The 26,039-nt window shown below is 42.2% G+C and overlaps 1 protein-coding gene across 1 annotated transcript in view; it reads left to right on the plus strand.

Annotated features, from left to right (window-relative positions):
* Nucleotides 1–26,039, plus strand: part of LOC126238804 (esterase FE4-like) — a 99,623-nt gene that overhangs the window by 18,394 nt on the left and 55,190 nt on the right. The window contains exons 3-5 of the mRNA XM_049947813.1: nt 9,813–9,969; nt 16,183–16,368; nt 19,339–19,538. Coding sequence (XP_049803770.1) covers nt 9,813–9,969; nt 16,183–16,368; nt 19,339–19,538 — 543 coding nt within the window. The remainder of the gene's footprint in view (nt 1–9,812; nt 9,970–16,182; nt 16,369–19,338; nt 19,539–26,039) is intronic.

Raw genomic sequence — 26,039 nt, forward strand, 5'->3', positions numbered from 1 at the left:
AACCATAGAGTAGATTCAAGACGATGTGACAAGAGACCACAATTGGAGGTCAACGACGCTTCAGCTAATATCTGGCTGAATGTCAGCGGCAGTGAACGCAGTGTTCACACAAATTTCTCCTCTGCGTCGTACATAGCATTATGTGCCCCGGTCTGCACTAGACGCCAGATCAGAGAAAAGTCCTCGAAAATTTCGCCCTCGTCTTTCTTGTAGCTGAACTATCTTCTGCGTTCTTTCGTTTTCCACGTCACGGCTTTTTTCGACCAATAGGAGCTTTCATCTTGTTTTGTGGAAACTCTCTCTGCCAGTCGCAAGGGCCCTACCATTAAACTGCGTTGAAATCTCGGCATTTTACTCTGTCCTAGTTCGTTTCCGCCAATCGGACGTTTCGTGTCCGCTCACATGTGTACCATTTGCTGTTCACGTGATCAACTGCGTCAATAGTTTTGTTCTTATCCATTTGGAATTTCGAAACGTAGTTTTCTAAAGCTTCTTTCTGTCCTACTTCTGGTAGCCTGTTACTTGCTCCGCAGTATGCGTCACCTGTCCGGTTGCTGACACCTGCCGTAGGACGCCCCCTAAGAGCTTTTCGTGGTGCCTCCCATGGTACAGCTCCTGCGTCTGCCTGCGCTGGTTTCCACACCAAACATTTCCTCTCGCTGCTTGTTTCACGTTCCGCTCATTGACATGCATTATATAGGAGCGGTGTGTTAATACCGTCGATTGAGTGTCATGCCTTTTGCATTACAGAGCTCCTGTAAAGTTTGGAAGGTAGGAGACGAGGTACTGGCGGAAGTAAAGCTGTGAGGACGGGACGTGAGTCGTGCTTGGGTAGCTCAGTTGGTAGAGCACTTGCCCGCGAAAGGCAAAGGTCCCGAGTTTGAGTCTCGGTCCGGCGCACAGTTTTAATCTGACAGGAAGTTTCAAAGGGCGAGATGTAGGTAAAGAGGAGTTCGAAGCCCTTCCGATCATGTGACATGTCCATGGTAGCGCTGGGAAGAACGGTGTTAAAATTAAGTGCCAGTGTGACATCATTAATCCACCTTACACGTCACATGAAAAATTGGTTCAAATGGCTCTGAGCATTATGGGGCTTAATATCTTAGGTGAGTCCAATAGAACTTAGAACTACTTAATCCTAAGGACATCACACACATCCATGCCCGAGGCAGGATTCGAACCTGCGACCGTAGCAGTCGCGCGGTTATAGACAGAAGCGCCTAGAACCGCAGCGCCACAGCGGCCGGCCACGTCAGATGAACTTCTGAGCTGTGGCCTTTATTTTGCATGTGTCGACGCCTTGCTGTTTGTTGCGTCTTCTAGCCCCAGAATGACGTCATATGGCACGTCGCCTTTTCAACATTACACAGCAAGGTCGTACCCATCTTTGAGCCAAAATTCAAAGTTAACCATCACAGTGGATGGGAATGACGGGGTTTGAAAAAGTGAGGCTTTAATTCTGTTACGCAGTGTAGAATTCTTTGGGCCAGGAATGCCTCCTTTGCCTGTGCTACTCTGCTTTTTGTATCCTCTTTGCTTCATCTGTCTTGTATCATTTTGCTCCCTGGTAGTGGAATTGCTCCACTTTGTCTAGTTCGTGGTACCTAAATTCTGAGAAGTTTCTCGCTGTTCTCATTTCTGCTACTCCTCATTACTTTCGTCTTTTTCGGTTTACTCTCAATTCACGTTCTGTGCTCAGTAGACTGTTCATTCAATTCAACAACTCCTCTAATTCCTCTTCACCTTCACTGAGAACCGCAAATGACTTCACAGAATGTGATCACAGATATTCTTTCATATTTAATTCTAATTCCACTAGTGACTCTTCCTTCTATTCCCGTCATTGTGTATTCAGTGTATAGATTGAACAGTAGGGATGAAGACTACATAACTGTCCGAGTACTTTGTCCTTGGTCTTCCATTCTTATTGTTGATTCTCGGTTCTTGTTCGGTTCTTGTACATATTGTAGATTATTCGTCTTTCTCTATAACTTATGTTTATTTACCCGAGAACGGCAATCAGTTTTGCGCACCAACGTTGTCAGACGCTTTATCCAGGACGGTGAATCCTGTGAGATTTGTCGAAAATCTTCATTATCAAGCACTATGCCAGTACTGATGCACTGGTGCCTTTACTTTTCCTAAAGCCAAATCTACCATCTAACGGGCCCTGAATTTTCCTTTCGATTCCTATGTATATTATACGTGACACCAATTTGGATTCATGGGCGAACAGCGATCTTCCACTAAAACGCCACTGAATATGACATAAGTCAGTTATCGGAGCGAAAGCGCTTTGCAGATCCCCACTCTGTGTTATCACATATTGTACGTAACTGTTTCCATTTGTACTGCAGTAGCATTACGTCTGAGGAGCCTAGTTATATATTGCTGCATTAAAGCAAAACACTGAAATTCTGTAAATGCCCACCTACCTGGCGTCTCCAAGAATGTTCTCATCGACGTACATACGTACCACGTAACCTGTATGTCTGCTGCTCCAGCTGTGAGGCTTTATGGAACTGTTCATCTACTGGATACAGCTCACTGATACTAAAATGAAAATCCGTAAGTTTGTTGGGATGCTATTGGCTTTTAATTTCATATTTCACCAGACAAAGCCGAAAACTGATCACAGAGATTATGTCATAACAAGCGTACGCCACCAAAAGCCACGTGTGATACAACTGCCGGCCGCGGTGGCCAAGCGGTTCTAGGCGCTTCAGTCCGGAACCGCGCGACTGCCTACTGTCGCAGGTTCGAATCCTGCCTAGGGCATGGATGTGTGTGATATCCTTAGGTTAGTTAGGTTTAAGTAGTTCTAAGTTCTAGAGGACTGATGACCTCACATGTTAAGTCCCATAGTGCTCAGAGCCATCTGAATTTTGTGATACAACTAGTCATCCTTATTACTAACAAATCCAATGTTTGTACACCAATGAACATTGTAGAAACTATTATACATGTTTCACAAAAAAAAAAAAAATTAAACATCGTAAGCTCCTCCATCAACTATGGACGTTGCCGTTTGTGCGGTGACTTGCATGCCTCAGCGATAAAGACAGCCGTACCGTAGGTGCAACCACAACGGCGAAGCATCTGTTGAGAGGCTAGGCAAACGTGTGGTTCCTGAAGAGGAGCAGCTGCCTTTTCAGTTGTTGCAGGTGCAACAGTCTGGGTGATTAACTGGCATGGTCTTGTAGCATCACCCGAAACGGCCTTGCTGTGCTGGTACTGCGGATGGCTGAAAGCAAGGGGAAACTACAGCCGTAATTTTTCCTGAGCACATGCAACTCTACTGTACTGTTAAATGATGATGGCATCCTCTTGGGTAAAATATTTCGGAAGTAAAATAGTTCCCCTTTTTTATCTCCGGACGCGGACTACTGAGGAGGATGTCGTCATCAGGAGAAACAAAACTGGAATTCTACGGCTTTGAGCGTGGAATGCTAGATCCCTTAATGGGGCAGGTAGGTTAGAGTATTTAAAAAGGGAAATGTATAGGCTGACGTTAGTCTGAAGTTCGATGTAGCGGGAATTAGTGAAGTTCGGTGGCAGGAGGAAAAGGACGTCTGGTCAGGTGAATAAAGGGTTATAAATACAAAATTAAAGAGGGTCAGTGCAGAAGTAGATTTATATTGAATGAAAACTAGGAATGCGGGTAAGTTACAATGAACAGCATAGCGAACACATTATCGCGGTCAAGATAGACTCGAAGCCCACACACACCACAGTAGTAAAAGTTTGTATGCCAACTAAATCCGCCGATGATAAAGAGATTGAAGAAATGTAATGCGACAAGCGAAATTATTCGGATAGTTATGGGAGACGAAAATTTAATTGTGATGGCGGACTGGAGTTCGACAGTAGAAAAAGGAAGAGAAGGGAAAATAATAAGTGAATATGAAACGGGGGACATATATGAAAGAAGAAGCCGCCTGGCAGAATTCTGCACAGAGAATATTTTAATCATCGTTAACACTTGCTTTAAGAATCATGAAAGAAGATGGTATACGTGGAAGAGACCTGGAGACACTGGAGGGTTTCAGATTGATTATGTAATGGCAAGGCAGAGAGGTAGGACCCTGATTTTAAATTGTAAGGCAATTCCAGGTGCAGATGTGGACTCTGACCACAATTTATTGGTTACGAACTATAGAATAAAACTGAAGAAATGGCAAAGAGATAGGAAATTGAGGAGATGGATCTTGAATAAGATGAAAGAACCAGAGGTTCTTGAAATTGTCATAGGTATCATTAGGCAACGATTAGGTACAACAAGGGAAAGGAATACAGAAGAAGACGAATAGGAAGCTCCTTACAATATGAAATAGTGAAGGCAGCAGAGGATCAAGTAGGTAAAAAGACAAAGTGTGGAAGAAATTCTTGGATAACACAAGAGATATGGAATTTAAATGATGAAAGGAGAAAATATAGAAATACAGCAAATGAAGCAGGCGAAAGGAAATACAAACGTCTAAAAATGAGATAAGAGGTGCAAACTGGCTTAGTAGGAATGTCTAGAGGACAAATATAACGAATTAGGAATATATTTCACGACATGAAAGATAGATACCGCCAATATGGAAATTAAAGAGACCTTTGGAGAAAAAAAAATCAGCTGTGTGAATATCAAGCACTCACTATAGGGAGTCCATACGAGAGAGATGAATTTGAAAGCAATATTATAGTACTGGAAGAGGTTGTAGATGAACATGAGAAGGGGGATATAATACTGCGAAAAGAATTCGATAGAACAATAAAAGACCTAACTCGAAACAAAGCCCCGGGAGTAGACGACATCCCGTCAGAACTACTGATAGCCTTGGGAGAGCCAGCCATGACAAAACACTTCCATCTGGTGTGCAAGATTATGAGACAGGAATATAATAATTTCAGTTTCAAAGAAAGCAGGTGATGACAGGTCTGAATATTACCGAACTATTAGTTTAATTAGTCACGGTTGCAAAATAATAACCAGAATTATTTACAGAGGAAAGGAAAAACTGACAGAAGCCAGTCGCGAAGAAGAGTAGTTTGGTTTCAAGAGAAACATCGGAACACGCGAGACAATACTGACCCTAAGACGTATTAGAAGGTAGGTTAAGCAAAGGCAAATCTGCGTGTATAACATTTGTAGACTCGACGAATGATTTGACGATATTGACTGGAGTAGTCTCTTCCAAATTACGAAGGTAGCAGCGGTAAAATACGGGGAGCGAAATGCTATTCACAACTTGCACAGAAACGAGATGCTAGTTATAAGAGGCGAGGGGCGTGAATGGGAAGCAGTGTTTGACAAGGGAGTCAGGCCTATCTTCCATAACATTCAATTTGTTCAAGAACAAGCAGGAAAGGAAACAGAACAAAATTTTGAAGTTGTAATTAATGATTAGGGAGAAGAAATAAAAACTTTGAGGTTTGTCGACAACATTGTAATTCTGTCAGAGACAGTAAAGGACTTGGGAGAGCAGCTTAGCCGGCCTGGGTGGCCGAGCGGTTTTAGGCGCTTCAGTGTGGAACCGCGCGACCACTCCGGTCGCAGGTTCGAATCCTGCCTCGGGCATGGATGTGTGTGATGTCCTTAGGTTGGTTAGGTTTAAGTAGTTCTAAGTTCTAGGGAACTGATGACCACAGATGTTAAGTCCCGTAGTGCTCAGAGCCATACAGAGCAGCTGAACGGAATGGACAGTGTCTTGAAAGGAGTATGTAAGATGAAGATCAAAAGCAAAACAAGTATAATGGAATGTAGTCGAACTATCAGCTGATGCTGAGGGATTTAGATAAGAAACGAGATATTAAAGTTGTAGAGGTGTTTTGTTATTTGGGCAGCAAAGTAACTAATGATGGCCAAAGGAGGAGGATCTAAAATGTAGACTGGTAAAGACAAGAAAAGTGTATATTAACATCGAATATAGATTTAAGAGTTAGAAAATCCATTCTGAAAGTATTTGTGCAAAGTGTAGCCATGTATAAAAGTGTAATACAGACGATAAACTATTTAGACAAGAAGAGAATAGAAGCTTTCAAAATGCGATATTACAGAATAATGACGTAATTAAGGAGGGCGTACTAAAGAGAACTGGGAAGAAAATAAATATGTGGTTCAGCTTGACTAAAAGAAGGGATCTGTTGGCTAGCCTCTGTGGACGAGCGATTCTAGGCGCTTCAGTCTGGCATCGTGCGACCGCTAAGGTCGCAGGTTCGAATCCTGCACGGGCATGGATGTGTGTGATGTCCTTAGGTTAGTTAGGTTTAAGTAGTTCTAAGCTATAGGGGACTGATGACCTCAGATGTTAAGTCCCATAGCGCTCAGAGCCATTTCAACCATTTGGATCGGTTGTTAGGACACGTTCTGAGATATCAAGGGATCCCCCAACTCAGAACTGGAGGTCAGCGTGGTGGGTAAAAATGGTAGAGGGAGACCAAGGGATGAATAAAGTAAGCCATTCAGAAGGACGTATGTTGCAGTAGTTATTCGGAGGTACAGAAGCCTGCACAGTGTAGAGTAGTATGGAGAGCTGCACGAAACTAGTCTTCGGACTGAAGGCCACAACGACAACAAGCTCAATTACTCACCGCTTTCGTCGCAGAGTTGCGAGTTTGTAAAAGCAATGAAACACATTCAACTGTACCGTTCGGCCACTCTATAAGACTATCGTTTGGTGCTGTACCACGTGTTCTTCGGACTTCTCTCATCTTCATAACGTAATGCGTCAGCTACCGCATCTTCTCTCAACTGAGGTGTGAAGCATGGGAATAACTCTTACCGCTCCCTGAACCACAAATGGTACAAGCTGTTAAGCCTGTTGTGCTATAGTTGTCGCTTTTATTTGCCGTCACTGATTTTGGGATTGTCTGAATGGTAGTACTAAACATTGATAGTAGTTCGACTAAAAGTAAGTGGACGATGAGGCGAAATCAGTTTCACCAGGCAAGCTACATCACTGTGGATGAAGGCACCCCCTAGACTTTCCCATGCATTACGTATTTAAGCTTTACGCATCCACGTTCCAGTGCAATCTAACCATCTTCTAATGTGTCATTGTTTAGGTCATTTCTTATTTTTCGGAATCCAGCGAAGTACTTCGTGATCTAGCCACTGTCCGTTCGGCTTCCGGTACATGTGAAGCCTATCTCTATTTAATTTTCATTAGAGTCGTAATTACCTTGTCCACTCCACGCCGTTCTCTGAGCCATCTGCTAGTTTTCTTGAGTCTACTAGTAATTTTGAACATACAGCTCTCTACTGAATTCTGAGCACCACTCATTTTGTGAATGTTTTTCATATAAATAATATGGATATCGTGGCCACAAGCCAAAGCTGGAGAAATACTCACTGTAAACTTGTCGCTTCAGACGCTTCGAAAGGTTAGTTATTAAAACTCTTTTTAGGTTACCAGAAGCATTGCAGTTATTTTTCACTCTTCTGTTCATTTCTTTAACTGTCCATCCTACTCGGCTGCTTGTTTCTTATCCTGTCCATCCGTCAACTGGTTTCTTTGGTTTAATTGACACTGAGTCCCTCCTACATTATTTTAGGCCTTTGATTTTAAGGACTGTTTACACATTTGTTCCATTAATCTCTCTTATTAGGCCATTAATATAGTACGAGAATATAGGTGCATAAGATCGCAGACTCATTGATATGTGATTTGCATTGCTCTTCTTTGCATTATTTTCTATTTCATCTGTCAGTCACATTCAGTATTCACTTTCTGAGGATTCTTCCAAAGAATCTCAGCCTGACGTCTGGCTTTTCTGCCATTAGTTTTATTTTCCACTTTTAATCGCTCCGTACTCATACTCCCCAAGTACATTTCTGGCCATTAAAATTGCTACACCACGAAGATGACGTGCTACAGACGCGAAATTTAACCGACAGAAAGAAGATGCTGTAATATGCAAATGATTAACTTTTCAGAGCATTCACACAAGGTTGGCGACACCTACAACGTGCTGACATGAGGAAAGTTTCCAACCGATTTCTCATACACAAACAGCAGTTGACCGGCGTTGCCTGGTGAAACGTTGTTGTGTTGCCTCGTGTAAGGAGAAGAAATGCGTACCCTCACGTTTCCGACTTTGATAAAGGTCGGATTTTAGCCTATCGCGATTGCGGTTTATCGTATCGCGACATTGCTGCTCGCGTTGGTCGAGATCCAATGACTGTTAGCAGAATATGGAATCGGTGGGTTCAGGAGGGTAATACGGAACGCCGTGCTGGATCCCAACGGCCTCGTATCACTGGCAGTCGAGATGACGACAGGCATCTTATCCGCTTGGCTGTAACGGCTCGTACAGCCACGTCTCGATCCCTGACTCAACAGATGGAGACGTTCGCAAGACAACAACCATCTGCACGAACAGTTCGACGACGTTTGCAGCAGCATGGACTATCAGCTCGGAGACCATGGCTGCCGTTACCCTTGACGCTGCATCACAGACAGGAGCTCCTGCGATGATGTACTCAACGATGAACCTGGGTGCATGAATGGCAAAACGTCATCTTTCAAGTGAATCCAGGTTCTGTTTACAGCATCATGATGGTAGCATCCGTGTTTGGCGACATCGCGGTGAACGCACAATGGAAGCGTGTATTCGTCATCGCCATACTGGGGTATCACCCTGCGTGATGGTATGGGGTGCCATTGGTTACACGACTCAGTCACCTCTTGTTCTCATTGACGGCACTTTGAACAGTGGACGTTACATTTCAGATGTGTTACAACCCATGGCTCTATTCTTCATTCGATCCCTGCGAAACCCTACATTTCAGCAGGATAATGCACGACCGCATATTGCAAGTCGTGTACGGGCCTTTCTGGATACAGAAAATGCTGGACTGCTGCCCTGGCCAGCACGTTCTCCAGATCTCAATGGTGGCCGAGCAACTGGCTCGTCACAATACGCCAGTAACTACTCTTGATGAAGTGTGGTATCGTGTTGAAGCTGCATGGACAGCTGTACCTGTACACGCCATCCAAGCTCTGTTTGACTCAATGCCCAGACATATCAAGGCCATTATTATTGCCAATGGCTCTGAGCACTATGGGACTCAACTGCTGTGGTCATAAGTCCCCTAGAACTTAGAACTACTTAAACCTAACTAACCTAAGGACAGCACACAACACCCAGCCATCACGCAGAGAAAATCCCCGACCCCGCCGGGAATCGAACCCGGGAACCCGGGCGTGGGAAGCGAGAATATTATGGCCAGAGGTGGTTGTTCTGGGTAACGATTTCTCAGGATGTATGCACCCAAATTGCGTGAAAATGTAGTCACATGCCAGTTCTAGTATAATATATTTGTCCTATGAATACGCGTTTATCATCTACATCTTGGTGTAGCAATTTTAATGGTCAGTAGTGTTTTTACAGCATGTGCGTATTACCAGTGATTGACTGCCAATCTCAAAGTCAACCTCCTATATTGGAGCAAAGTGTTGCATTTGTTTGTGTTGAGAATCAGCAGCTAGTCCTTGCACTAAGCGGCGCTCCTCAGCATATCTACATTTTATTATGTTTATAAAACTGCGACTTCTTTATATAGACCACATTAACTAAGAATTTATTTCCTAAGCCATGTAACACACTTACATTTAATTAAATGCCCATCGTTTGGTCCACATGATTATATTAAAAAATGAACGCTTTCCGTAAAACACATTATTCTGTGCACTGAACTGACGCTTCGACAATCTACCGTTACTGCGGTGCTTCCATTCCACTAACGTCTGCCCGATAACACGTTGAGAAGTGTGCCATGTTCTTCCTCTCAGATGTTCTAAACTCTCATTTTTTTCCCACAGTTGCCTTCGGAAGGCGCCCGCGGCCTGCCCGTCATGTTCATGGTGCACGGAGGCGGGCTGTCTGCCTTCTCGGGCAATGAAGACTGGTTCGGGCCGGACCTGCTCATACAGCACGGCATCATCATGGTGTCTTTCAACTACCGGCTGGGGGTGCTCGGTATGTAGAGCAACAATAATCATAACAACTACAGTAATAATAATAATTCCTTGTTTCATATCATAAGGAGGTATGCAGCACAGAGAATGTAGATAATGTCATATGGCAACAAAATTGTTTGCATTAAGTTGTATAGTCGCTGTAAAAAAATAGAAAATAAAAATGATTGCCCGAAAGTCTTTACTTTCAGAAGTAGACGTCCAGTTTTAAATTTCTCTGGTAAAGATGCCCTCTTTCCAAAGTGAAAAGAGCGCCAAAGAAAGTAATCTGAATGCCCTCGGGTATGATTCGTCACAGATACACATACTTGGCACACCGGATATTTTTGAAGTTTGCAATGATTTACCATTGGTCATTGGTTAACTTTCTCTTTGCTGAACCTAAGTTTGAATCTCGTAAGGAACACCTAGATTTCACATAATCGAGAATTCAGTTATCAATCTATCTATCTTGGTTGTTGTGAGCCGGTACTGTAACGTTATCACAAAACATATTATTAGGATGACGAAGCAGCTTCTGCTGTGAAGTTCTGAGGACAAGTTTATCTTTCGTGATCTGAAAATAATTTCCTAAACGAAAAGAATTCTTCATCTGAGACATCTGAGAGCAGAAGCAGTTCTGAATGCACTATTGACTGAATTAAAAGTACGAGATTCCTTTAGTTACGTACGCATGAGGCACTGGTGCAAGACCTCATATCTGCGCAGTATCGCCACCACGCAAAAGTAGTTTATTTACTTAACCTGACGAAGGAATGAAACTTAAATACAGATATGAGATTATCTTTAACCTTGTAATTAGTACTGCATCCCACTAGTACAAACTTCTTATACAAAACATTAAGTTTAATGGTACGTGACTCATGTATTGCCCTTGGCACAGTTACAAAAGCACTCTGCATGTTCTCTGTTCTTTGGTTTAAACTTGTCTTGTGGGTGGTTGATCTGTGGTTCAGCAGTGTCTAGCACACTTGCCAACTCAACACATTCTATTTAATGTTACGCCTTGTAGGCAAAATAACACCATAAAACGCACTGACAATGAAAGATCACACAATCTGCTCTGTGCACTTGTAGGTGACGATCAATTACTCAAAATAAAATAATTATATCAAACTTCTTCTACTTGGGAATGTTCCTAATAATGGCATCTGTTTTAAAAGGAAAAACACCGTCATAGCAAGACCACAGTTTAGAAATATGGAAATGTACTGACGATCTTTGTTAAACATCTGGTCGCAAGGAAGAAAAGCAGCACTCCGTGTTCAGGCCACAAGTGGCCCATCGGGACCATCCGACCGCCGTGTCGTCCTCAGATGAGGGCGCGGATAGGAGGGGCGTGTGGTCAGCACACCACTCTCCCGGTCGTTATGATGGTTTTCTGTGACCGGAGCCGCTACGATTGGGTCGAGTAGCTCCTCAATTGGCATCACGTGGCTGAGTGCACCCCGAAAAATTGCAACAGCGCATGGCGGCCCTGATGGTGACCCATCCAAGTGCCGGCCACGCCCGACATCGCTTAACTTCGGTGGTCTGACGGGAACCGGTGTATCCACTGCGGCAAGGCCGTTGCCATCTAGGAAGAAAAGATGACACCGAAACCATTCATATCCTATTAAAACATTTAATTATTTAATTGAATTTCAAATTGTTGGGTGCGAGATCAACATTAACGGGAGTACAAGTACGCAGGAATTGTTGACATCAGTCAGCAGTATGAGATTATTCAGAGCTGCTGATTATGTTTATATGTGCCGAAGCCGCCTGAATTTCATGTGGAAGACTGCTGCAGGATAAATCAAACGACTAGTCTAAATCTGAGCACCTCACAAATTCTACTTAACTTGGCATGATTCGTTCACAATTCCTATAGTGAAACATATGTACGATAAACAAGAGAATAACTCTCGTTGCTGAATAATTACGCAAATTGCTACCTGCGCAGACCAGTGCAATTCTAAATAGAACACTTACTCAAAATAATCGCGCCGGAACATCGCCAAGCTGCAACTGGACCCCTCTGGATCTCTGAGTATACATTCAACGTATGCCCCGAAGTTGCGACGTGTGTCTCTTGCGCTTCGTCCCACTCCCGAAAGTATGCCGTGGATGGAAGGATTTGCGAGTTTTGCGACACTGCCAATCGAGACTTTCTCTGTTCCCTTCGAAATAGCGCGAAAATAACAAAAAAAAAAAAAACACTAGGGGTTGGCGCTATACACGGCTCTCGCCGTGATTGGCTGGGAATTCTTCTGGGCAAGGAGGTATCTTCCCACGCTGTGTAGGGAACACCTAATATGCATACTTGAGTGGGAGAGTCCGTGGGCCGTTCTAGCTTCGCTCAGGGCCTCTTAAGGGCCTACAGCTATATCTACATCTACATAGATACTCCGAAAGCCACCATGCGGTGCGCGGCGGAGGGTGCCCTGTACCGCTACTGATCATCTCCTTTTCTGTTCCACTCGAAAATAGAGCGAGAGAAAAGCAACTATCTTTTATATGCCTACGTATGAACCCTACTTTCTCGAATCATTAGTGGTCCTTGCGCGCATTGTATGTTGGCGGCATTAGAATCGTTCAGCAGTCAGCTTCAAAAGCAGGTTCTCTAAATTTTTCCAATAGTGCCTCTCCAGGGAAGTTTCCAAAGCATCTCTAAATTTTCTCGAGAGTGTCTCTCGAAAAGAACGTCACCTTCCCTCCAGGGATACCGATTTGAGTTCCCGATGCATCTCCTAACAGTTGCGTGTTGTTAGAACCTACTATCCACAGATCTAGCAGCCCGCTTCTGAAATGATTCGATGTCTTCATTCAATCCGGCCTGGTGCGGATCCCAAACACTGGAGCAGTACTCAAGAATAGGTAGCACCACTGTCCTATGTGCGGTCACCTTTACAGGTGAACCACTCTTCCCTAAAATTCTCCCACTAACCCGAAGTCGACCATTTGGCTTCCCTTCTACAGTTATGCTTGTTCGATTTCATATCGCTTCGCAACGTTACGCCCAGATATTTAAACGACCAACAGAAGACCAGCAATACTGTAACCGAACATTACAGATTCATTCTTCCTACACATGCCCATTAACTTACATTTTTCCACAGTTAGAGCTAGCTACCATTCACCACAGCAACCAGAAATTCTGTCACGCCTTTTGCTAACAGACGTCGTATCTCCGTCTTAGGAATTCCGCCACCTGAAGCGAGACCATTCAAGTGTTTTGGTCAGGGAAACAAGGGTACCATTTCCCTGTTCTGTGCGCGCACTGCCCATAGGTCTGCAGCTAGCTACTTCCGCCATCACACCAACAGTGGAGAAATTCTAGTCTCACTGTCCAAACTTAGCAAACCTTGTGTCTTTTCCTAGTAAAGTTACACCTAATTCTACAGCAATCAATTTATATGCAGTCGATTTGTGACATGTGATTAAACAATTACGTCAGAACTTGCTTCATAACGTAGATATGAAAAACATGACGAAAAACCCTTTCGTGAATAGAATACCGGGTTGCTAAATCCGATCACAAATCAGATACAGTATGAAACAGAATGGACTCTGCCCCACACTAATCTTAATTGCAAATGCCACTCTGTTATTCATTTGATATCGGTTGTTAAGAAATCTCACTAGTCTAACATGCCTCGTGAAGCACATAGTTGCAGAAAAGTATTACTCTATGTTCCGGAGTGGAAGCATGGAGAAGAGCTGTATATATGATTATAATATTACCAATATAAACCAACATCTGCTTTCATAAATAGATCTCTCTCTTTCTCAAGATAGTTCAGTATAGCCACACACATTAATAAACCTTACTACAGACAGGCAAAAACTCAATAAGAGGCTCGAACCGATTAAAACAAGAAGAAAAATGCTTTGTCCCTGCTCATCACCCGAAAACCTGACGATGAGTCTCGGAAACCTCGCTTCTCATAGGCCAAGGCCGCAGTTACCTTAATGGTCTTCGGCAGAGACAATTTAGCGTAGCAGACACGGCAGTCAGTATACGGTAGTCGATGAGTGGATGCAATGTGGCAGGAAAAATTGCTCGCTAGTAGTAGATATGTAATAAACATAATACATTTAAGAGCCAAAGAAACTGGCACACCTGCCTAATGTTGTGTAGGGCTGTGATTACGAAGGCTTTCCCGGCGTAGTAATTGATAATATTGTTCGCGGGTGTGCAGCCGGATCATAACGTCATCTTGACACAATATTTCAGCGGTCCATCTGGCCGCCATCTTCAGTTGAGAGTGCTGGTACACGATCTCGCCGGCGAAATCGTGTGCATCAAGCACGTCGTAACCCCCTTCACATCTGCGCTTACCATTCTAGAACAAGTAATAGACCCCTTCAACATTGTGTGTTATCTTGCGCCATTGATCCGAGGCCATCAGCAGCTCGATTAGGGAATTACCAGACCATGCATAGGCTGTCTTTAACACCACAACACAAACGGCTGCGTTTGGAATGGAACAGTGAATGACGTCGCATTATGTACACCGAAGAATCGTGTGTCTCCACAGAAAAATTAAAATATTGTGTATTTTTAAATATGTAGTGGGGCTGTGATTAATATACCTAAGTAAAAAGAACTGAGCACCACACTTAAATTCTGTTTATTTTATTCTGGGCAAAGAATACCTTTTGTCTAAGATAGGAATTACCCCATAATATTATCTCATAAGACATACGCTCTTGAAAATGTGCAAACATGTTCAAGTACTGACTTCCGTATCTCTAAAATTGGCGGTTCTACTTATGGCAAAAGTAGCCGAACCTAAATGTTTTATCAGGTGTACTATATGGTTTTTCAAGTTCACGTCTTCATCAATATGCACACCTAATAAATTAGTACTTTATGACCTGCTTCTTTTCTCTTGTTGGTGTTCTCGGTTAACAGGATGTCGCACATTTTTGACATTGCAATTTTGCAGATGATTTTTATTTTTCAAATTTCAAAGTTAGCAAATTTGTTGAAAACCAGTCAGTCACTACAGTCTCTGTTAATGCGTCTTTGCACAGCTTCACAACAATGCTTTTATCACCTGTAAACAGAGTAATTTCTTCCTCCTGGCTCAAATGAAATGGTACGCTATAAGGCAAAAACAGTAGTTAGCCAATAAGCGAACGCTGTGGGCCTCCATTTCAATTTCTTCCCATGCAGATTATGCGGCGTCGATCTTTGTGTACTTCGAACAGTCTAGGGCAACTTTATAATTTCTGAATCTTTAATAAAAATCAAAGCAAGTGTCTGTTGATTCATGTATTCCCTAAAAGATTCTCTAACAGACACGTTCAAATGCCTTCGATAACTCATTGAAGATCCTAGCTGGACTGACTAGAATTTTCGTTTGGCGTGATAAGTAGCTGCTTTCTGTAAATGTGGAAAAATATGTAAGTTAATGTAGATGAGTTGGAAAAACAATCCTTCAGTGTTCAAGTACAGTGTTAGATGTGTGGCGTTTGACACAATTACATCGATTACATATCTAGGCGTAACGTTGCAAGGTAACATGAAATGAAACGGGCTTTATGTACAGAAGAGACTTGAGCAGTCTTTTTTCCATCTCCCCGTCTGCGAGTGGGAGCAGAAAAAGGAATATAAAGCAGCTGTACAAGGTATCCTCCTTCACGCTCTTTCTGGCGGCTTGCGGAGTTCGAATGTAGATAGCTGTCACCGAAGTTCAGTTCGATTCAATGGCCAGCTTCAATACCATTTGAACCGTTGAAAACTTACTTTCAAAATTTTTTCTTAAAGAATTTACTTTATTTACTAGCGATTCATCAAGAACATTAACACACTATGTGACCGTGGAAGTAGTTGCCAAGGAGTATCTGATGGACACAAATTAAATTTTTTCAAGCAATGGAAATTTTATTCATAAAAGCCTTTTCAAAAACAGATTTAAAATTTATAAGGAGAAAAGCACCCTCCATTTATCAAGTTACAATTTAACAAATGTGCATTTTATTCCTAAAAGCCTTTTCAAAACAGTTTTAAAATTATAAGCAGAAAAGCACCCTCGAAATATCAAGTTACAATTATTCAGTTTTTTTTTTTTTTTCTCCATTGTTCCTACAGATATAAGTTATGTGTACAGCTTGTATCCCCGAATCACCTACTATACTAATAGTGACGTAAATTTTATTTTCTCTGCATCCTGGTGTCGCAGTTTTAATTGCTAACATTGTATATATATCCACTCTGTTGCAGGCTTCCTGAGCACGGGTGACAATGTGGTTCCTGGCAACATGGGCTTCAAGGACCAGGTAATGGCGCTGCGGTGGGTTCGGGACAACATCTCCAGCTTTGGCGGAGACCCCGACAACATCACCATCTTTGGGTGCAGCGCAGGAGGCTGGTCCTGCCATGCGCTAGTTCTCTCCCCAATGGCGAAAGGTAAGCAAATGGAGGCAACAGGGTTTCTGGCTGTCGATGTTGCCAGGCATACTCTCGAATATAACCAGATGTCTAATGCGTTCAGAAAATCTTTCTCTGATGATTAATATGGTGGTGTGACAGTGAGTTGACATAGGATCCTCTTTCGGCAATCCTGATTTCTCTGAATCATTCTGGGTATTCGACGAGATGCTTCTTGATGCAGCCAATGATGAATCTAAACCTTCAACTGAGATAGGTGTTGCACAGGTTGAAGCACCGTACTTGTAACGGTGAGCGATGGAATTCAAATAACCATCGCCGCCCACATTTCTAGTTTGTAGTAGTTATAAAAGATCGCTTAAAATGAAAAGCAGGTCGGTATCTTCGAGAAGCCCATGGAAAATTTCCTTCCTACCTTTTTACATTATGGGCTAGTGGTGTCAGATTCTTAAGAACGGTAGACCTTTACATTTTCCTTCATGCGTTATTCACGTTTTCCCTATCTTTATTCGTTAAAAAACTTCAAAATTCATTCCTTGACTTACTTAGTCCCAGTCGTTCACGCTTTGATTTATTAATTCGTTCTCACATTCTCTTATTTGGCATCATTTATTCACTTCCCCATTAGTTATTGAAAATACTAAAAATAACCTCGTATACGAGGTGTGGCTAGAAAAAAACCGGACTAGTACTGGTGAAACAATAAAACGAATGCAATAAGGCTGAAAGTCGCGTGGCCTGTCACGTGACTCTCGCTCCGCCTACTGCTCGAGTTTCATCTGCCTCCTGCACTCAGTCTGTCCGTGGCGTCTGTTTTAAGTAGTTGACGTTTCGTCTGTGCGTCGGAAAATGTTGAGTGTACAGAAAGAACAGCGTGTTAACATCAAATTTTGTTTAAAACTAGGAAAATCTGCAAGTGAAACGTTTGTAATGTTACAACAAGTGTACGGCGATGATTGTTTATCGCGAACACAAGTGTTTGAGTGGTTTAAACGATTTAAAGATGGCCGCGAAGACACCAGTGATGACACTCGCACTGGCAAACCATTGTCAGCAAAAAATGATGCAAACATTGAAAAAATCGGTAAACTTGTTCGACAAGATCGCCGTTTAACAATCAGAGCAGTGTCTGAGTTAACAGGAGTTGACAAGGAAAGTGTTAGGCAGATTCTTCATGAAAGTTTCAACATGAACAAAGTGTGTTCAAAAATGGTTCCAAAGTGTCTCACAATTGAACAGAAGGAACGCCGAAGAATGATTTGTTCTGACATCCTGGAAAACATTGAAAGTGATCCCACCTTCTTACAAAATGTTATTACTTGCGATGAATCGTGGTTTTTTACTTACGATCCCGAAACTAAACGCCAATCGATGCATTGGAAAACTCCTGGTTCTCCACGACAAAAAAAAGCACGAATGTCAAAATCGAAATTCAAGGCAATGATGATTGCTTTTTTTGACATCAAAGGGATTGTGCACATTGATTGGGTACCAGAGGGACAAACAGTGAATCAGCGTCCTGGCTACCCTACGTGAGCGAGTACGGAGCAAACGGAACGATTTGTGGAGAAAAAAGTCATGGATCCTTCACCAAGACAATGCCCCAGCTCACAGTGCGTTGTCAGTGAAGACGTTTTTGGCAAAACACAACATTCCCATCTTAGATCATCCACCCTACTCACCTGATTTGGCCCCCTGTGACTTTTTTCTTTTCCCTAAAGTCAAGTCAGCTTTGAAAGGAACTAGATTTGAGACTGTTGAAGCAGTAAAAGAAAAAGCGACGGAAGTAATGTATGGACTTACCGAAAATGATCTGCAGCATTGCTATGAACAGTGGAAAATTCGTATGGAGCGGTGTAGAGACCGAGGAGGAGAGTACATTGAAGGAGATAACATGAAATTGTAAATAATTGTAAATAAATGTTTTTTCCAGCATGTCCGGTTTTTTTCTAGCCGCACCTCGTAAGGATGAAATTTTGATCAATTTGTCCCACAGGCGTTTCCATTCCCCTCAATGTAGCTCAGTTTATCGGCATCGGATGTACAAGTTATGAGCTTCCATTCTATAGCGCAAAAGTGGCTATGGCTCTACTTCGCAGTTCGATGGAACTGATTAGCGCCGAAAGTAATAAATATTTTCGCATAGCTAAGTAGGGTGCATGCTTGTTTATCATGAATCATTACAGGCTTCGATCAGTTGATCCACGTACAGGCATCGAGACGCTGCCGGCCGCTGTGGCCGAGTGGTTCTAGGCGCTTCAGTCTGGAACCGCGCTACCGCTACGGTAGCAGGTTCGAATCCTGCCTCGGGCATGGATGTGTGTGATGTCCTTGCTCGATACAGTGAGTCATATGTATTGTCTGGACTGCCGATGGTCACGAACTGTCCTTCCATATTACGTTGCAACATTTATCGAACGTATGGTGATTTAAAATCGAAACTAGCATCAATAAGATTGTAATAGATTTTGATAGCTTTAAATGTCTTTTCTGAATCATTGAAGAACTGTGAAATACGGCCTGCAGAATGCTGTTAAGGAAGTACAGGGAAACTCCATTCGTGACCCAGAGACTTCACTGTCTGCAAAGTACATTTAGCTTAAGAACTGTAAGGTTATTAGGGACCATACAGAGGCATGCAGGACATCATTTTTGGCCCATTTCCTTTGTGAGCGAACCAGAAAAAGGAATGACTAGCAGTGGTACAAACCACCGTCCGCTAGGCACTGTAAAATATTTTGCGTGATCAGTAGAGGTAGACTTATATCCAGATGTAGACATAGATGTAGTTATAAATGCAAATATATGTGCACATGTAGACGAAGAAGTAGACACACAAGTAGGTGTAGATGTAGTCATATATAGGAAACATAGATTATACATAAACACAGATGTCGATTTCGGCAAGGATGTAGCTCTAGAAGTAGTTGTGGATGTAGACATAGATGTGGATGCAGATATCACTTTTGGGAGCTTTCACTTCTACAGGCCTATTCCGGAGAGCCATCGCCCAGAGTGGAGTAGCGACAGGCGATGGACTCTTCTCGAAGGACGTGCGTACGAGGTCCTTTTTGCTGGGAGAGCACCTGGGCCTGAAGACGCAGGACTCCAAGGAGCTTGTGGAGTTCCTCAGCAAGCAGCCTGCTAGACTGCTACAGGAGAGCGCCATGTTGGGTCGCACAGAAGAGGTACTGCATTTCAAACGCTTTGCATAAGCTTAAAATTCAAAATTTAAGAATCCGATTAAAAAAAACACATTAGCCGATTTGGAGTGCTGTCGATAGTGTATAAGTTGTAGTAGGTGGTCATGTAACCCTTCACTGCTGACATGCCTCATGGTGGCAAAATAGTGCCTTGTGCCAGTTGATTGTATAGAAACATTGTATTAAGATGGGTCGACGTGGGGATGTGACAGAGAGGCATAAGGGAGGTATCGTGCCTCTGACCAAATCGTGAACAAAGCAGCCAGATTTACTGGTGTTTCAATGCAGACAACCAACGTGTCTACAGCGAATGGTGTACTACCCAAAGTAACGTACAATGACATTAGAACAGTGGTTGTAAAAAAATTCTTAAATGACAGGGACCAGAGTCGAGCGCCACGCGTTGGCAATGACTATTATTTACAAACAAGACAGGAATTGTTGCTGTCAAGGAGTACAAGTGCAACTTGACCAGTTTCAGAGGGAACATTGCTAAGAGAACTGCAGGATAGACATTTGAAGTCTGTTACCTTGCAGATAGCCGTCGCTCACTTTAGCATATAAAATTGGATGTGTTCAATGGGCTAAACAACACAAAACTTAGACAATAGTTGACATAAGGCGTGTAGAGTGGTCCGATGAGTCACGATTTTTCCCATTTTCAAATGATGGAACTCATGACGACCCAATGAGACTTTGAACCTCTTCTGTGTGTGGAGTGTGTAGTGCAGGCTGGAAGCGGCTCTGTGATATCAATAACATCATTATGGAAAATGCTGCACGGACTGCGACATTTCATTTACATTAAAAAAAAAAATTCTGCACAAGTCAGAGAGCTTTTACGTCATCCATAGTGCTATTAGATAATGCTATTAGACACTATCACCAACGGCAGGTGGAGAGAATTTTTTATGTAGCTGTTCCTAGTGGCAAGCGTTGACTATTTCTTGCATCTTTTAGTAACCAAGTGAATCAGCCGTAGTGTTTATAGACGTGAGATGGCAAACAGTGCAAAAAGAACAATATGTGTGGTGCATTCTGGCGCGGGAAACCGCGTATACGTCTCACTGTACATTCGTCATACAATTTTTTGGTTTTGTAGCACAGAAGCTAAATTTATCGTCGAAGATTTTAGGGCCAGTAGTTTAAATAACAGATTCGTGGTGAACATAAACTGAATTAGGATATGCATGTACATTTCTTGTGGTATTGAGACACAGAAACAGTAATATTTTGTTGTATGACAACACTAGGAACTGATTAAAATATTTCTGGAAGCCATACGTTTTTAAGTATGTTAGATTTTTATATCTTTTTAATATTATAGTGAGGAATGCATTTAAGTAAATTGTGGAACTATTTGAAAGTACTGAAAAGGGCCCCATATGTTATGCCCACGTTATCGTATTTATGACTCCAATGAAATAGGATTTAAGATATATATATATATATATATATATATATATATATATATATATATAAATAGTTACGTTTATGATTAGCACAAAGCACGTTAGTAATAAAATTTATAACTGTAATGTATGAGTACTGGGAGTTAGGATGCACGTGAGAATACGGTTGCACTACTCATAAGCATATAGAACTCAGTTAGACATTTAAATAATTATTCGGCGTTATATCATTAGTTTCAAAAAGTTGCTTGATTTAACTACTAATAGTGCAAGTGGCAACCTAACCTTTTGATCGGCCCAACGCTCTTGCAAGAAATCGCCAATGTTTGTCACTAAGAGCATGTATGTAAACTACACTTTCCATCTCATGATGATGATTAATCATCGACGCCTGTAGTGTATGATGTAAACACCTTGGGATTGATTTATACATATATTTTTTTCATTTTGCTTTTTCTTACGTTTGAAGGTGTTTCTCGTATCGTGACTTGGGCCCAGATGTTTAGGTTACCGTGAAAAGGAATCATGGCGTTTTCATTAACATTTCCAGTTACCAAGTGTTGCCCTTACTTTTACATCTTCATGATGAGTGTGCTGTAGACATTCCCGTCTTCCAAGATGACAGATAACTGCCATGTTTACAGACTTTCACGGACACTTTCTTTGTCTGGCCAACACTCAGGCACCCTACCGCATCTCAGATGACCAGCTAAATCATTTAATCCTAATTCCTTGGGAAATGTCTAGGACTATTTGGAACAACGGCTGACATGTATCAGTCAAACATCCAAGCAATCTGGTATCTCTAAGGGATATAATGATTAATAAGTAATATACTTTCAGAAACGTATGGTCTTCTCCCTCTCCAAATTCAGGCCATCGTTAAGGCTGACGCTGTTATAGACAGTAACAGTGCTGCATTTTTGTTATTCCCTAATTTAGGCCTGCATGATATGACAGTGATCCTCAATCGTTACAAATCAATTATAAAATATGAGTAACTACTTAATGCTTGACAATACAAGTAGTAGAGCTATGTCTGTACAAGCAGAGGGATAGAAGGACGGGCGACATGTACGGCATGGTTTTTGACCATTATGCAAACAAACTGAACACCTTCCCCCTCCTCCCTCATTCATTATGTCAGTTTGGCTCTCATTCTATGACTCAGGGTGTTATCCTTGGTTCTTAATTGCTATTTATTTGTTATAAAAGTAGTTATTTAATTATCCTTATCGCCACCAGCCTTGCTTTGTATATTTATGTCACCTTTATCTTTATAGCCGTAATTTACGAAACGATATGCTTAGCAGAATTTTTCTGACATATCCTACCTTCATTTGTATGATCTATGACACGGCGTATATATTTATGTTCCTCTTATCTTAATGGCTATAATGTAGGACACAAGTTGATCACCAGATATCTTAACTAGTATAGTTAATAGTCGACTATGGCCGACATACTAATGTCGCCAACAGGCCCCTTAAAGTTAAGTCAGACCCAACGGCATAGTGGACCTGTAAAAATGGTGGGATATGAAAAACTATCTAAGTCATTATGAGGTTAAAAACTCACTACAATCATACACAGGATGTCCCTAAATTGCTTTATGGAGGTGCAGGGTACATTTCATACACGCCTGCTGTGTAACATTTACTGTGTGGAGGTGTTGGGGATTATTTATTAGACAAAGTACATCCTGGCCATGTATCAAGTACTCTGCATAAGTGCATAAACAAATTACTCACTGATAGCTCCTGTTTCCAAGTTTAGCAATTGTGAAAGGCGTCGTTTTATGTGGTTAAGCTGTACCAGCCGAGCCGGCCGGAGTGACCGAGCGGTTCTAGGCGCTACACTCTGGAGCCGCGCGACCGCTACGGTCGCAGATTCGAATCCTGCCTCGGGCATGGATGTGTGTGATGTCCTTAGGTTAGTTAGGTTTAAGTAGTTCTAAGTTCTAGGGGACTGATGACCATAGATGTTAAGTCCCATAGTGCTCAGAGCCATCTGAACCATTTTTGAAGCTTCTTTAGCACCACCGTATTCATCAGTCTCCAGCCACCTTGCTGTGTCAGTGCACCCTTCTACTACCATTGGCCCACTCAGTAGCTGACTGACAGCCCTTTGAGCGCTAGGGACCCTCCACCACATGTGGATACAGTGTTAGAGAAGGCATGTCAGGCCAGTAGCTGCTGGCAGCAGTGCATGCGTATAAACGTACATTAGCTAACCCCCCCCTTCCCTCGCACACACACATACACGCAACCACCCAGCAACAGAAGGAGGTAAGACATGCCTTCACTCTGCCAGCCAGAGTCAGCATCTAAGCCAGGGTCGATCACAGAATGCAAAAATGTGTGGGTGCACAATGTACCTGTGGTCCAAGTCTCGGCCTCTCTCAGCCTTACTTGGTATGTCTCGGCTTTGCCTGGGCTTTCTTGTAGCTGCTCATGAGAAGAACACAGCAAGTGCTGTCACCTGATTTCCTAGAAATTACGCTAATGGGAAGAGGGGTCACGCCCGGGCGTGAGTCGTGCTTCGGTAGCTCAGATGGTAGAGCACTTGCCCGCGAAAGGCAGAGGTCCCGAGTTCGAGTCTCGGTCGGGCACACAGTTTTAATCTGCCAGGAAGTTTCATATCAGCGCACATTCCGCTGCAGAGTGAAAATCTCATTCTGGAATCATATATCTAGTGTTTACTATGTGTGACAATAAGGAACAGGAAAAGAATATACACTATGCTTTGTTTGCCTACAGTTCTAATTATTTACCTGCAAACAATAGGGAGATGGTTAACACAAACTCCAACAGAGATGATGTAAGTATTAAACGTAAGTGTTACACTAAAACTGGAGAAACATGTTTTTCTTGATTTGGGGCCTGTTCTCCACAGTACAGTCAAATATAGATATTGCCGAATTAGAATTTACTGGCTCTTAAGAAAAAGAGCCAAGTATCAAACAGACAAAATCACTGTTTTATGTGTTCGAGGAAGGGGACTGGAAATGGTGGAGAAAGAAGTAAAAAAACCGAACTAAAGTAGAATCATCACATAATTCAATTACTAGGAAAATCAAATGCCATGCTAAGAGAACCTTAAAGAAGTGTAAGCCGTCCATGAATGAATTCACTTAAAAACACCGTTTTTGAGTATTGTATCAGAGCCTGCTATAGCACAGGCGCCATTTAAAATCTATGAGGAAAAAGCACTGAAAGCCTGGAAGAACTCCCTGTGACTGACAAAATCTTGTACTCACTTCTTTTCACTGATGACCAGGTGGTCGTAGCAGGAGACCAGGACGATGCCGGGTAGACGCTTTGGGAGTTAAAAGTGGACCCTCACAATAAGCATGACAGGAACCCAATATCTGAAGGCTGGTGACAGTGCCGTAGAGGATCTGGAGGTTAGAGCCGGTAGAATCAGGGGATGTGAGACTTAAGTATCTGTGGGTTATGATTAGGGCCCAGATTTTAATTACCTAAAAAACAGTGAAATATGCAAGCATTTATGACCTAAAACTTACATAAATATGACCCTTAAAAATATTATATGACTTAATAGAAGTTTATTTAAAGCATTCTTGTTTGTTTATTTAATTTTTTATTCACCATAAAGTAATACAAAATTCACTTCTCCAAATATTGTAAGTATAGTTCTTTCTTTCTGTAGGGTTTGTGGCTAATTTGCACCTATTTTTGAATGTCCGAATATTTTATTTTCTAAACACGAAGTACAGTGAAAAGATCATCTATCGAAACAGTAAAACAATGTTTTTATTTCTACATAGTATTTAAAGCATAGTATTTCACATTGCTTAATACCATATGTCAATCTTAAGTATCTGCAAAGTTGCACTGGATCACAAGGCTCATTTTCAGGTTTTCCATTGTCAAAGATCTATGGTTGTCGCTGAGGATAGTTTTTCACCTGGAAAAGCTCTTCTCCACTTCACAAGACGTCACTGGAGCGTATTTGAAGGCAGCCAGGTCACTGGAGTTCAGCTTTGTTTCAGTATCTTCAAATGTTGCGCATTCCCTGAAAGACTGTCGCTAATTTTGCACGGTGTAGAATATCCAGGATTCCATTGGAGAACACTTTGCAATTTGGTTTTCACTTTGTCAGCCACATGACCACGACTCGACCCAACTCACTCTGCACATGTTGCACAATACTCAGGGCCTCACATAGCTGAGTGCCAACAGCTTCCAGTCGTTTGATGGCTTTTGATATCACTAAAAAATTGGCGTTGATGTATGCCAAGTTTCGAGACAATGTATCTTAAAAACTTCTTTCACAATTTTGATAGCACTTGATTCATAGCTATCAAGCTCACAGAAGATTGCCTTTATTTGGCTGTAGTTGGTGCAGTAATACTCAGCAGCTTTAAGCCAAGAACCCCATCGTGTAAGAACAGGTTTAGGTGGGTGGGGTGTTGAAGGTGCTTGTTCCTTGAATTTCCGCACCCGTAACGGAGCCTTCACATAGATTTTCTTGCCACAGGGAATTAATTTGTCCACGTGAGGGTAATTTGATCGCACCTCTTCGGCAACTCTGTGCAACGCGTGTGCAAGGCAAGTGGCATACACCATACTGGGGTATGGAATCTGAAGCCCTTTGGTTGCTTTAGCCATATATGAAGCACCATTTGTTACAAGCAGCAAAACTTTGTCTCTTTTCACACCATCCGGCCGTAGTAGTTTCAGAGAGTTGTCAAACAAAATAACAATTGTCGAATTGTTTACTCTATCGAGAGTTTCACGCGTTAGTAGGAACATATCTCCAGGGCCATCAACTTTTAGAACACCAACAACAACATTTGCAATATATCGCCCACTAATATCCGTAGTTTCATCTATCGACAGCCAGATCTTTTGCTCAGCAATAGTAATTCGTATTTTGTTGAGCACATCATTGTAGCATACGGATAAATAGTTCTCAGTGTAGGTTCATCTGGAACTGGATGTGTTGTGTACTTCTCCAAGAACCGTCTGAAGTGTGGATTCTTCAGCTTTTCCAATGGGATGTTGTAGGACACCATCATCTCACACAAATCCTTGCAGAATGATTGCAC

Source organism: Schistocerca nitens, chromosome 1 (genome assembly GCF_023898315.1).
Source record: "Schistocerca nitens isolate TAMUIC-IGC-003100 chromosome 1, iqSchNite1.1, whole genome shotgun sequence".
Lineage (NCBI taxonomy): Eukaryota > Metazoa > Arthropoda > Insecta > Orthoptera > Acrididae > Schistocerca > Schistocerca nitens.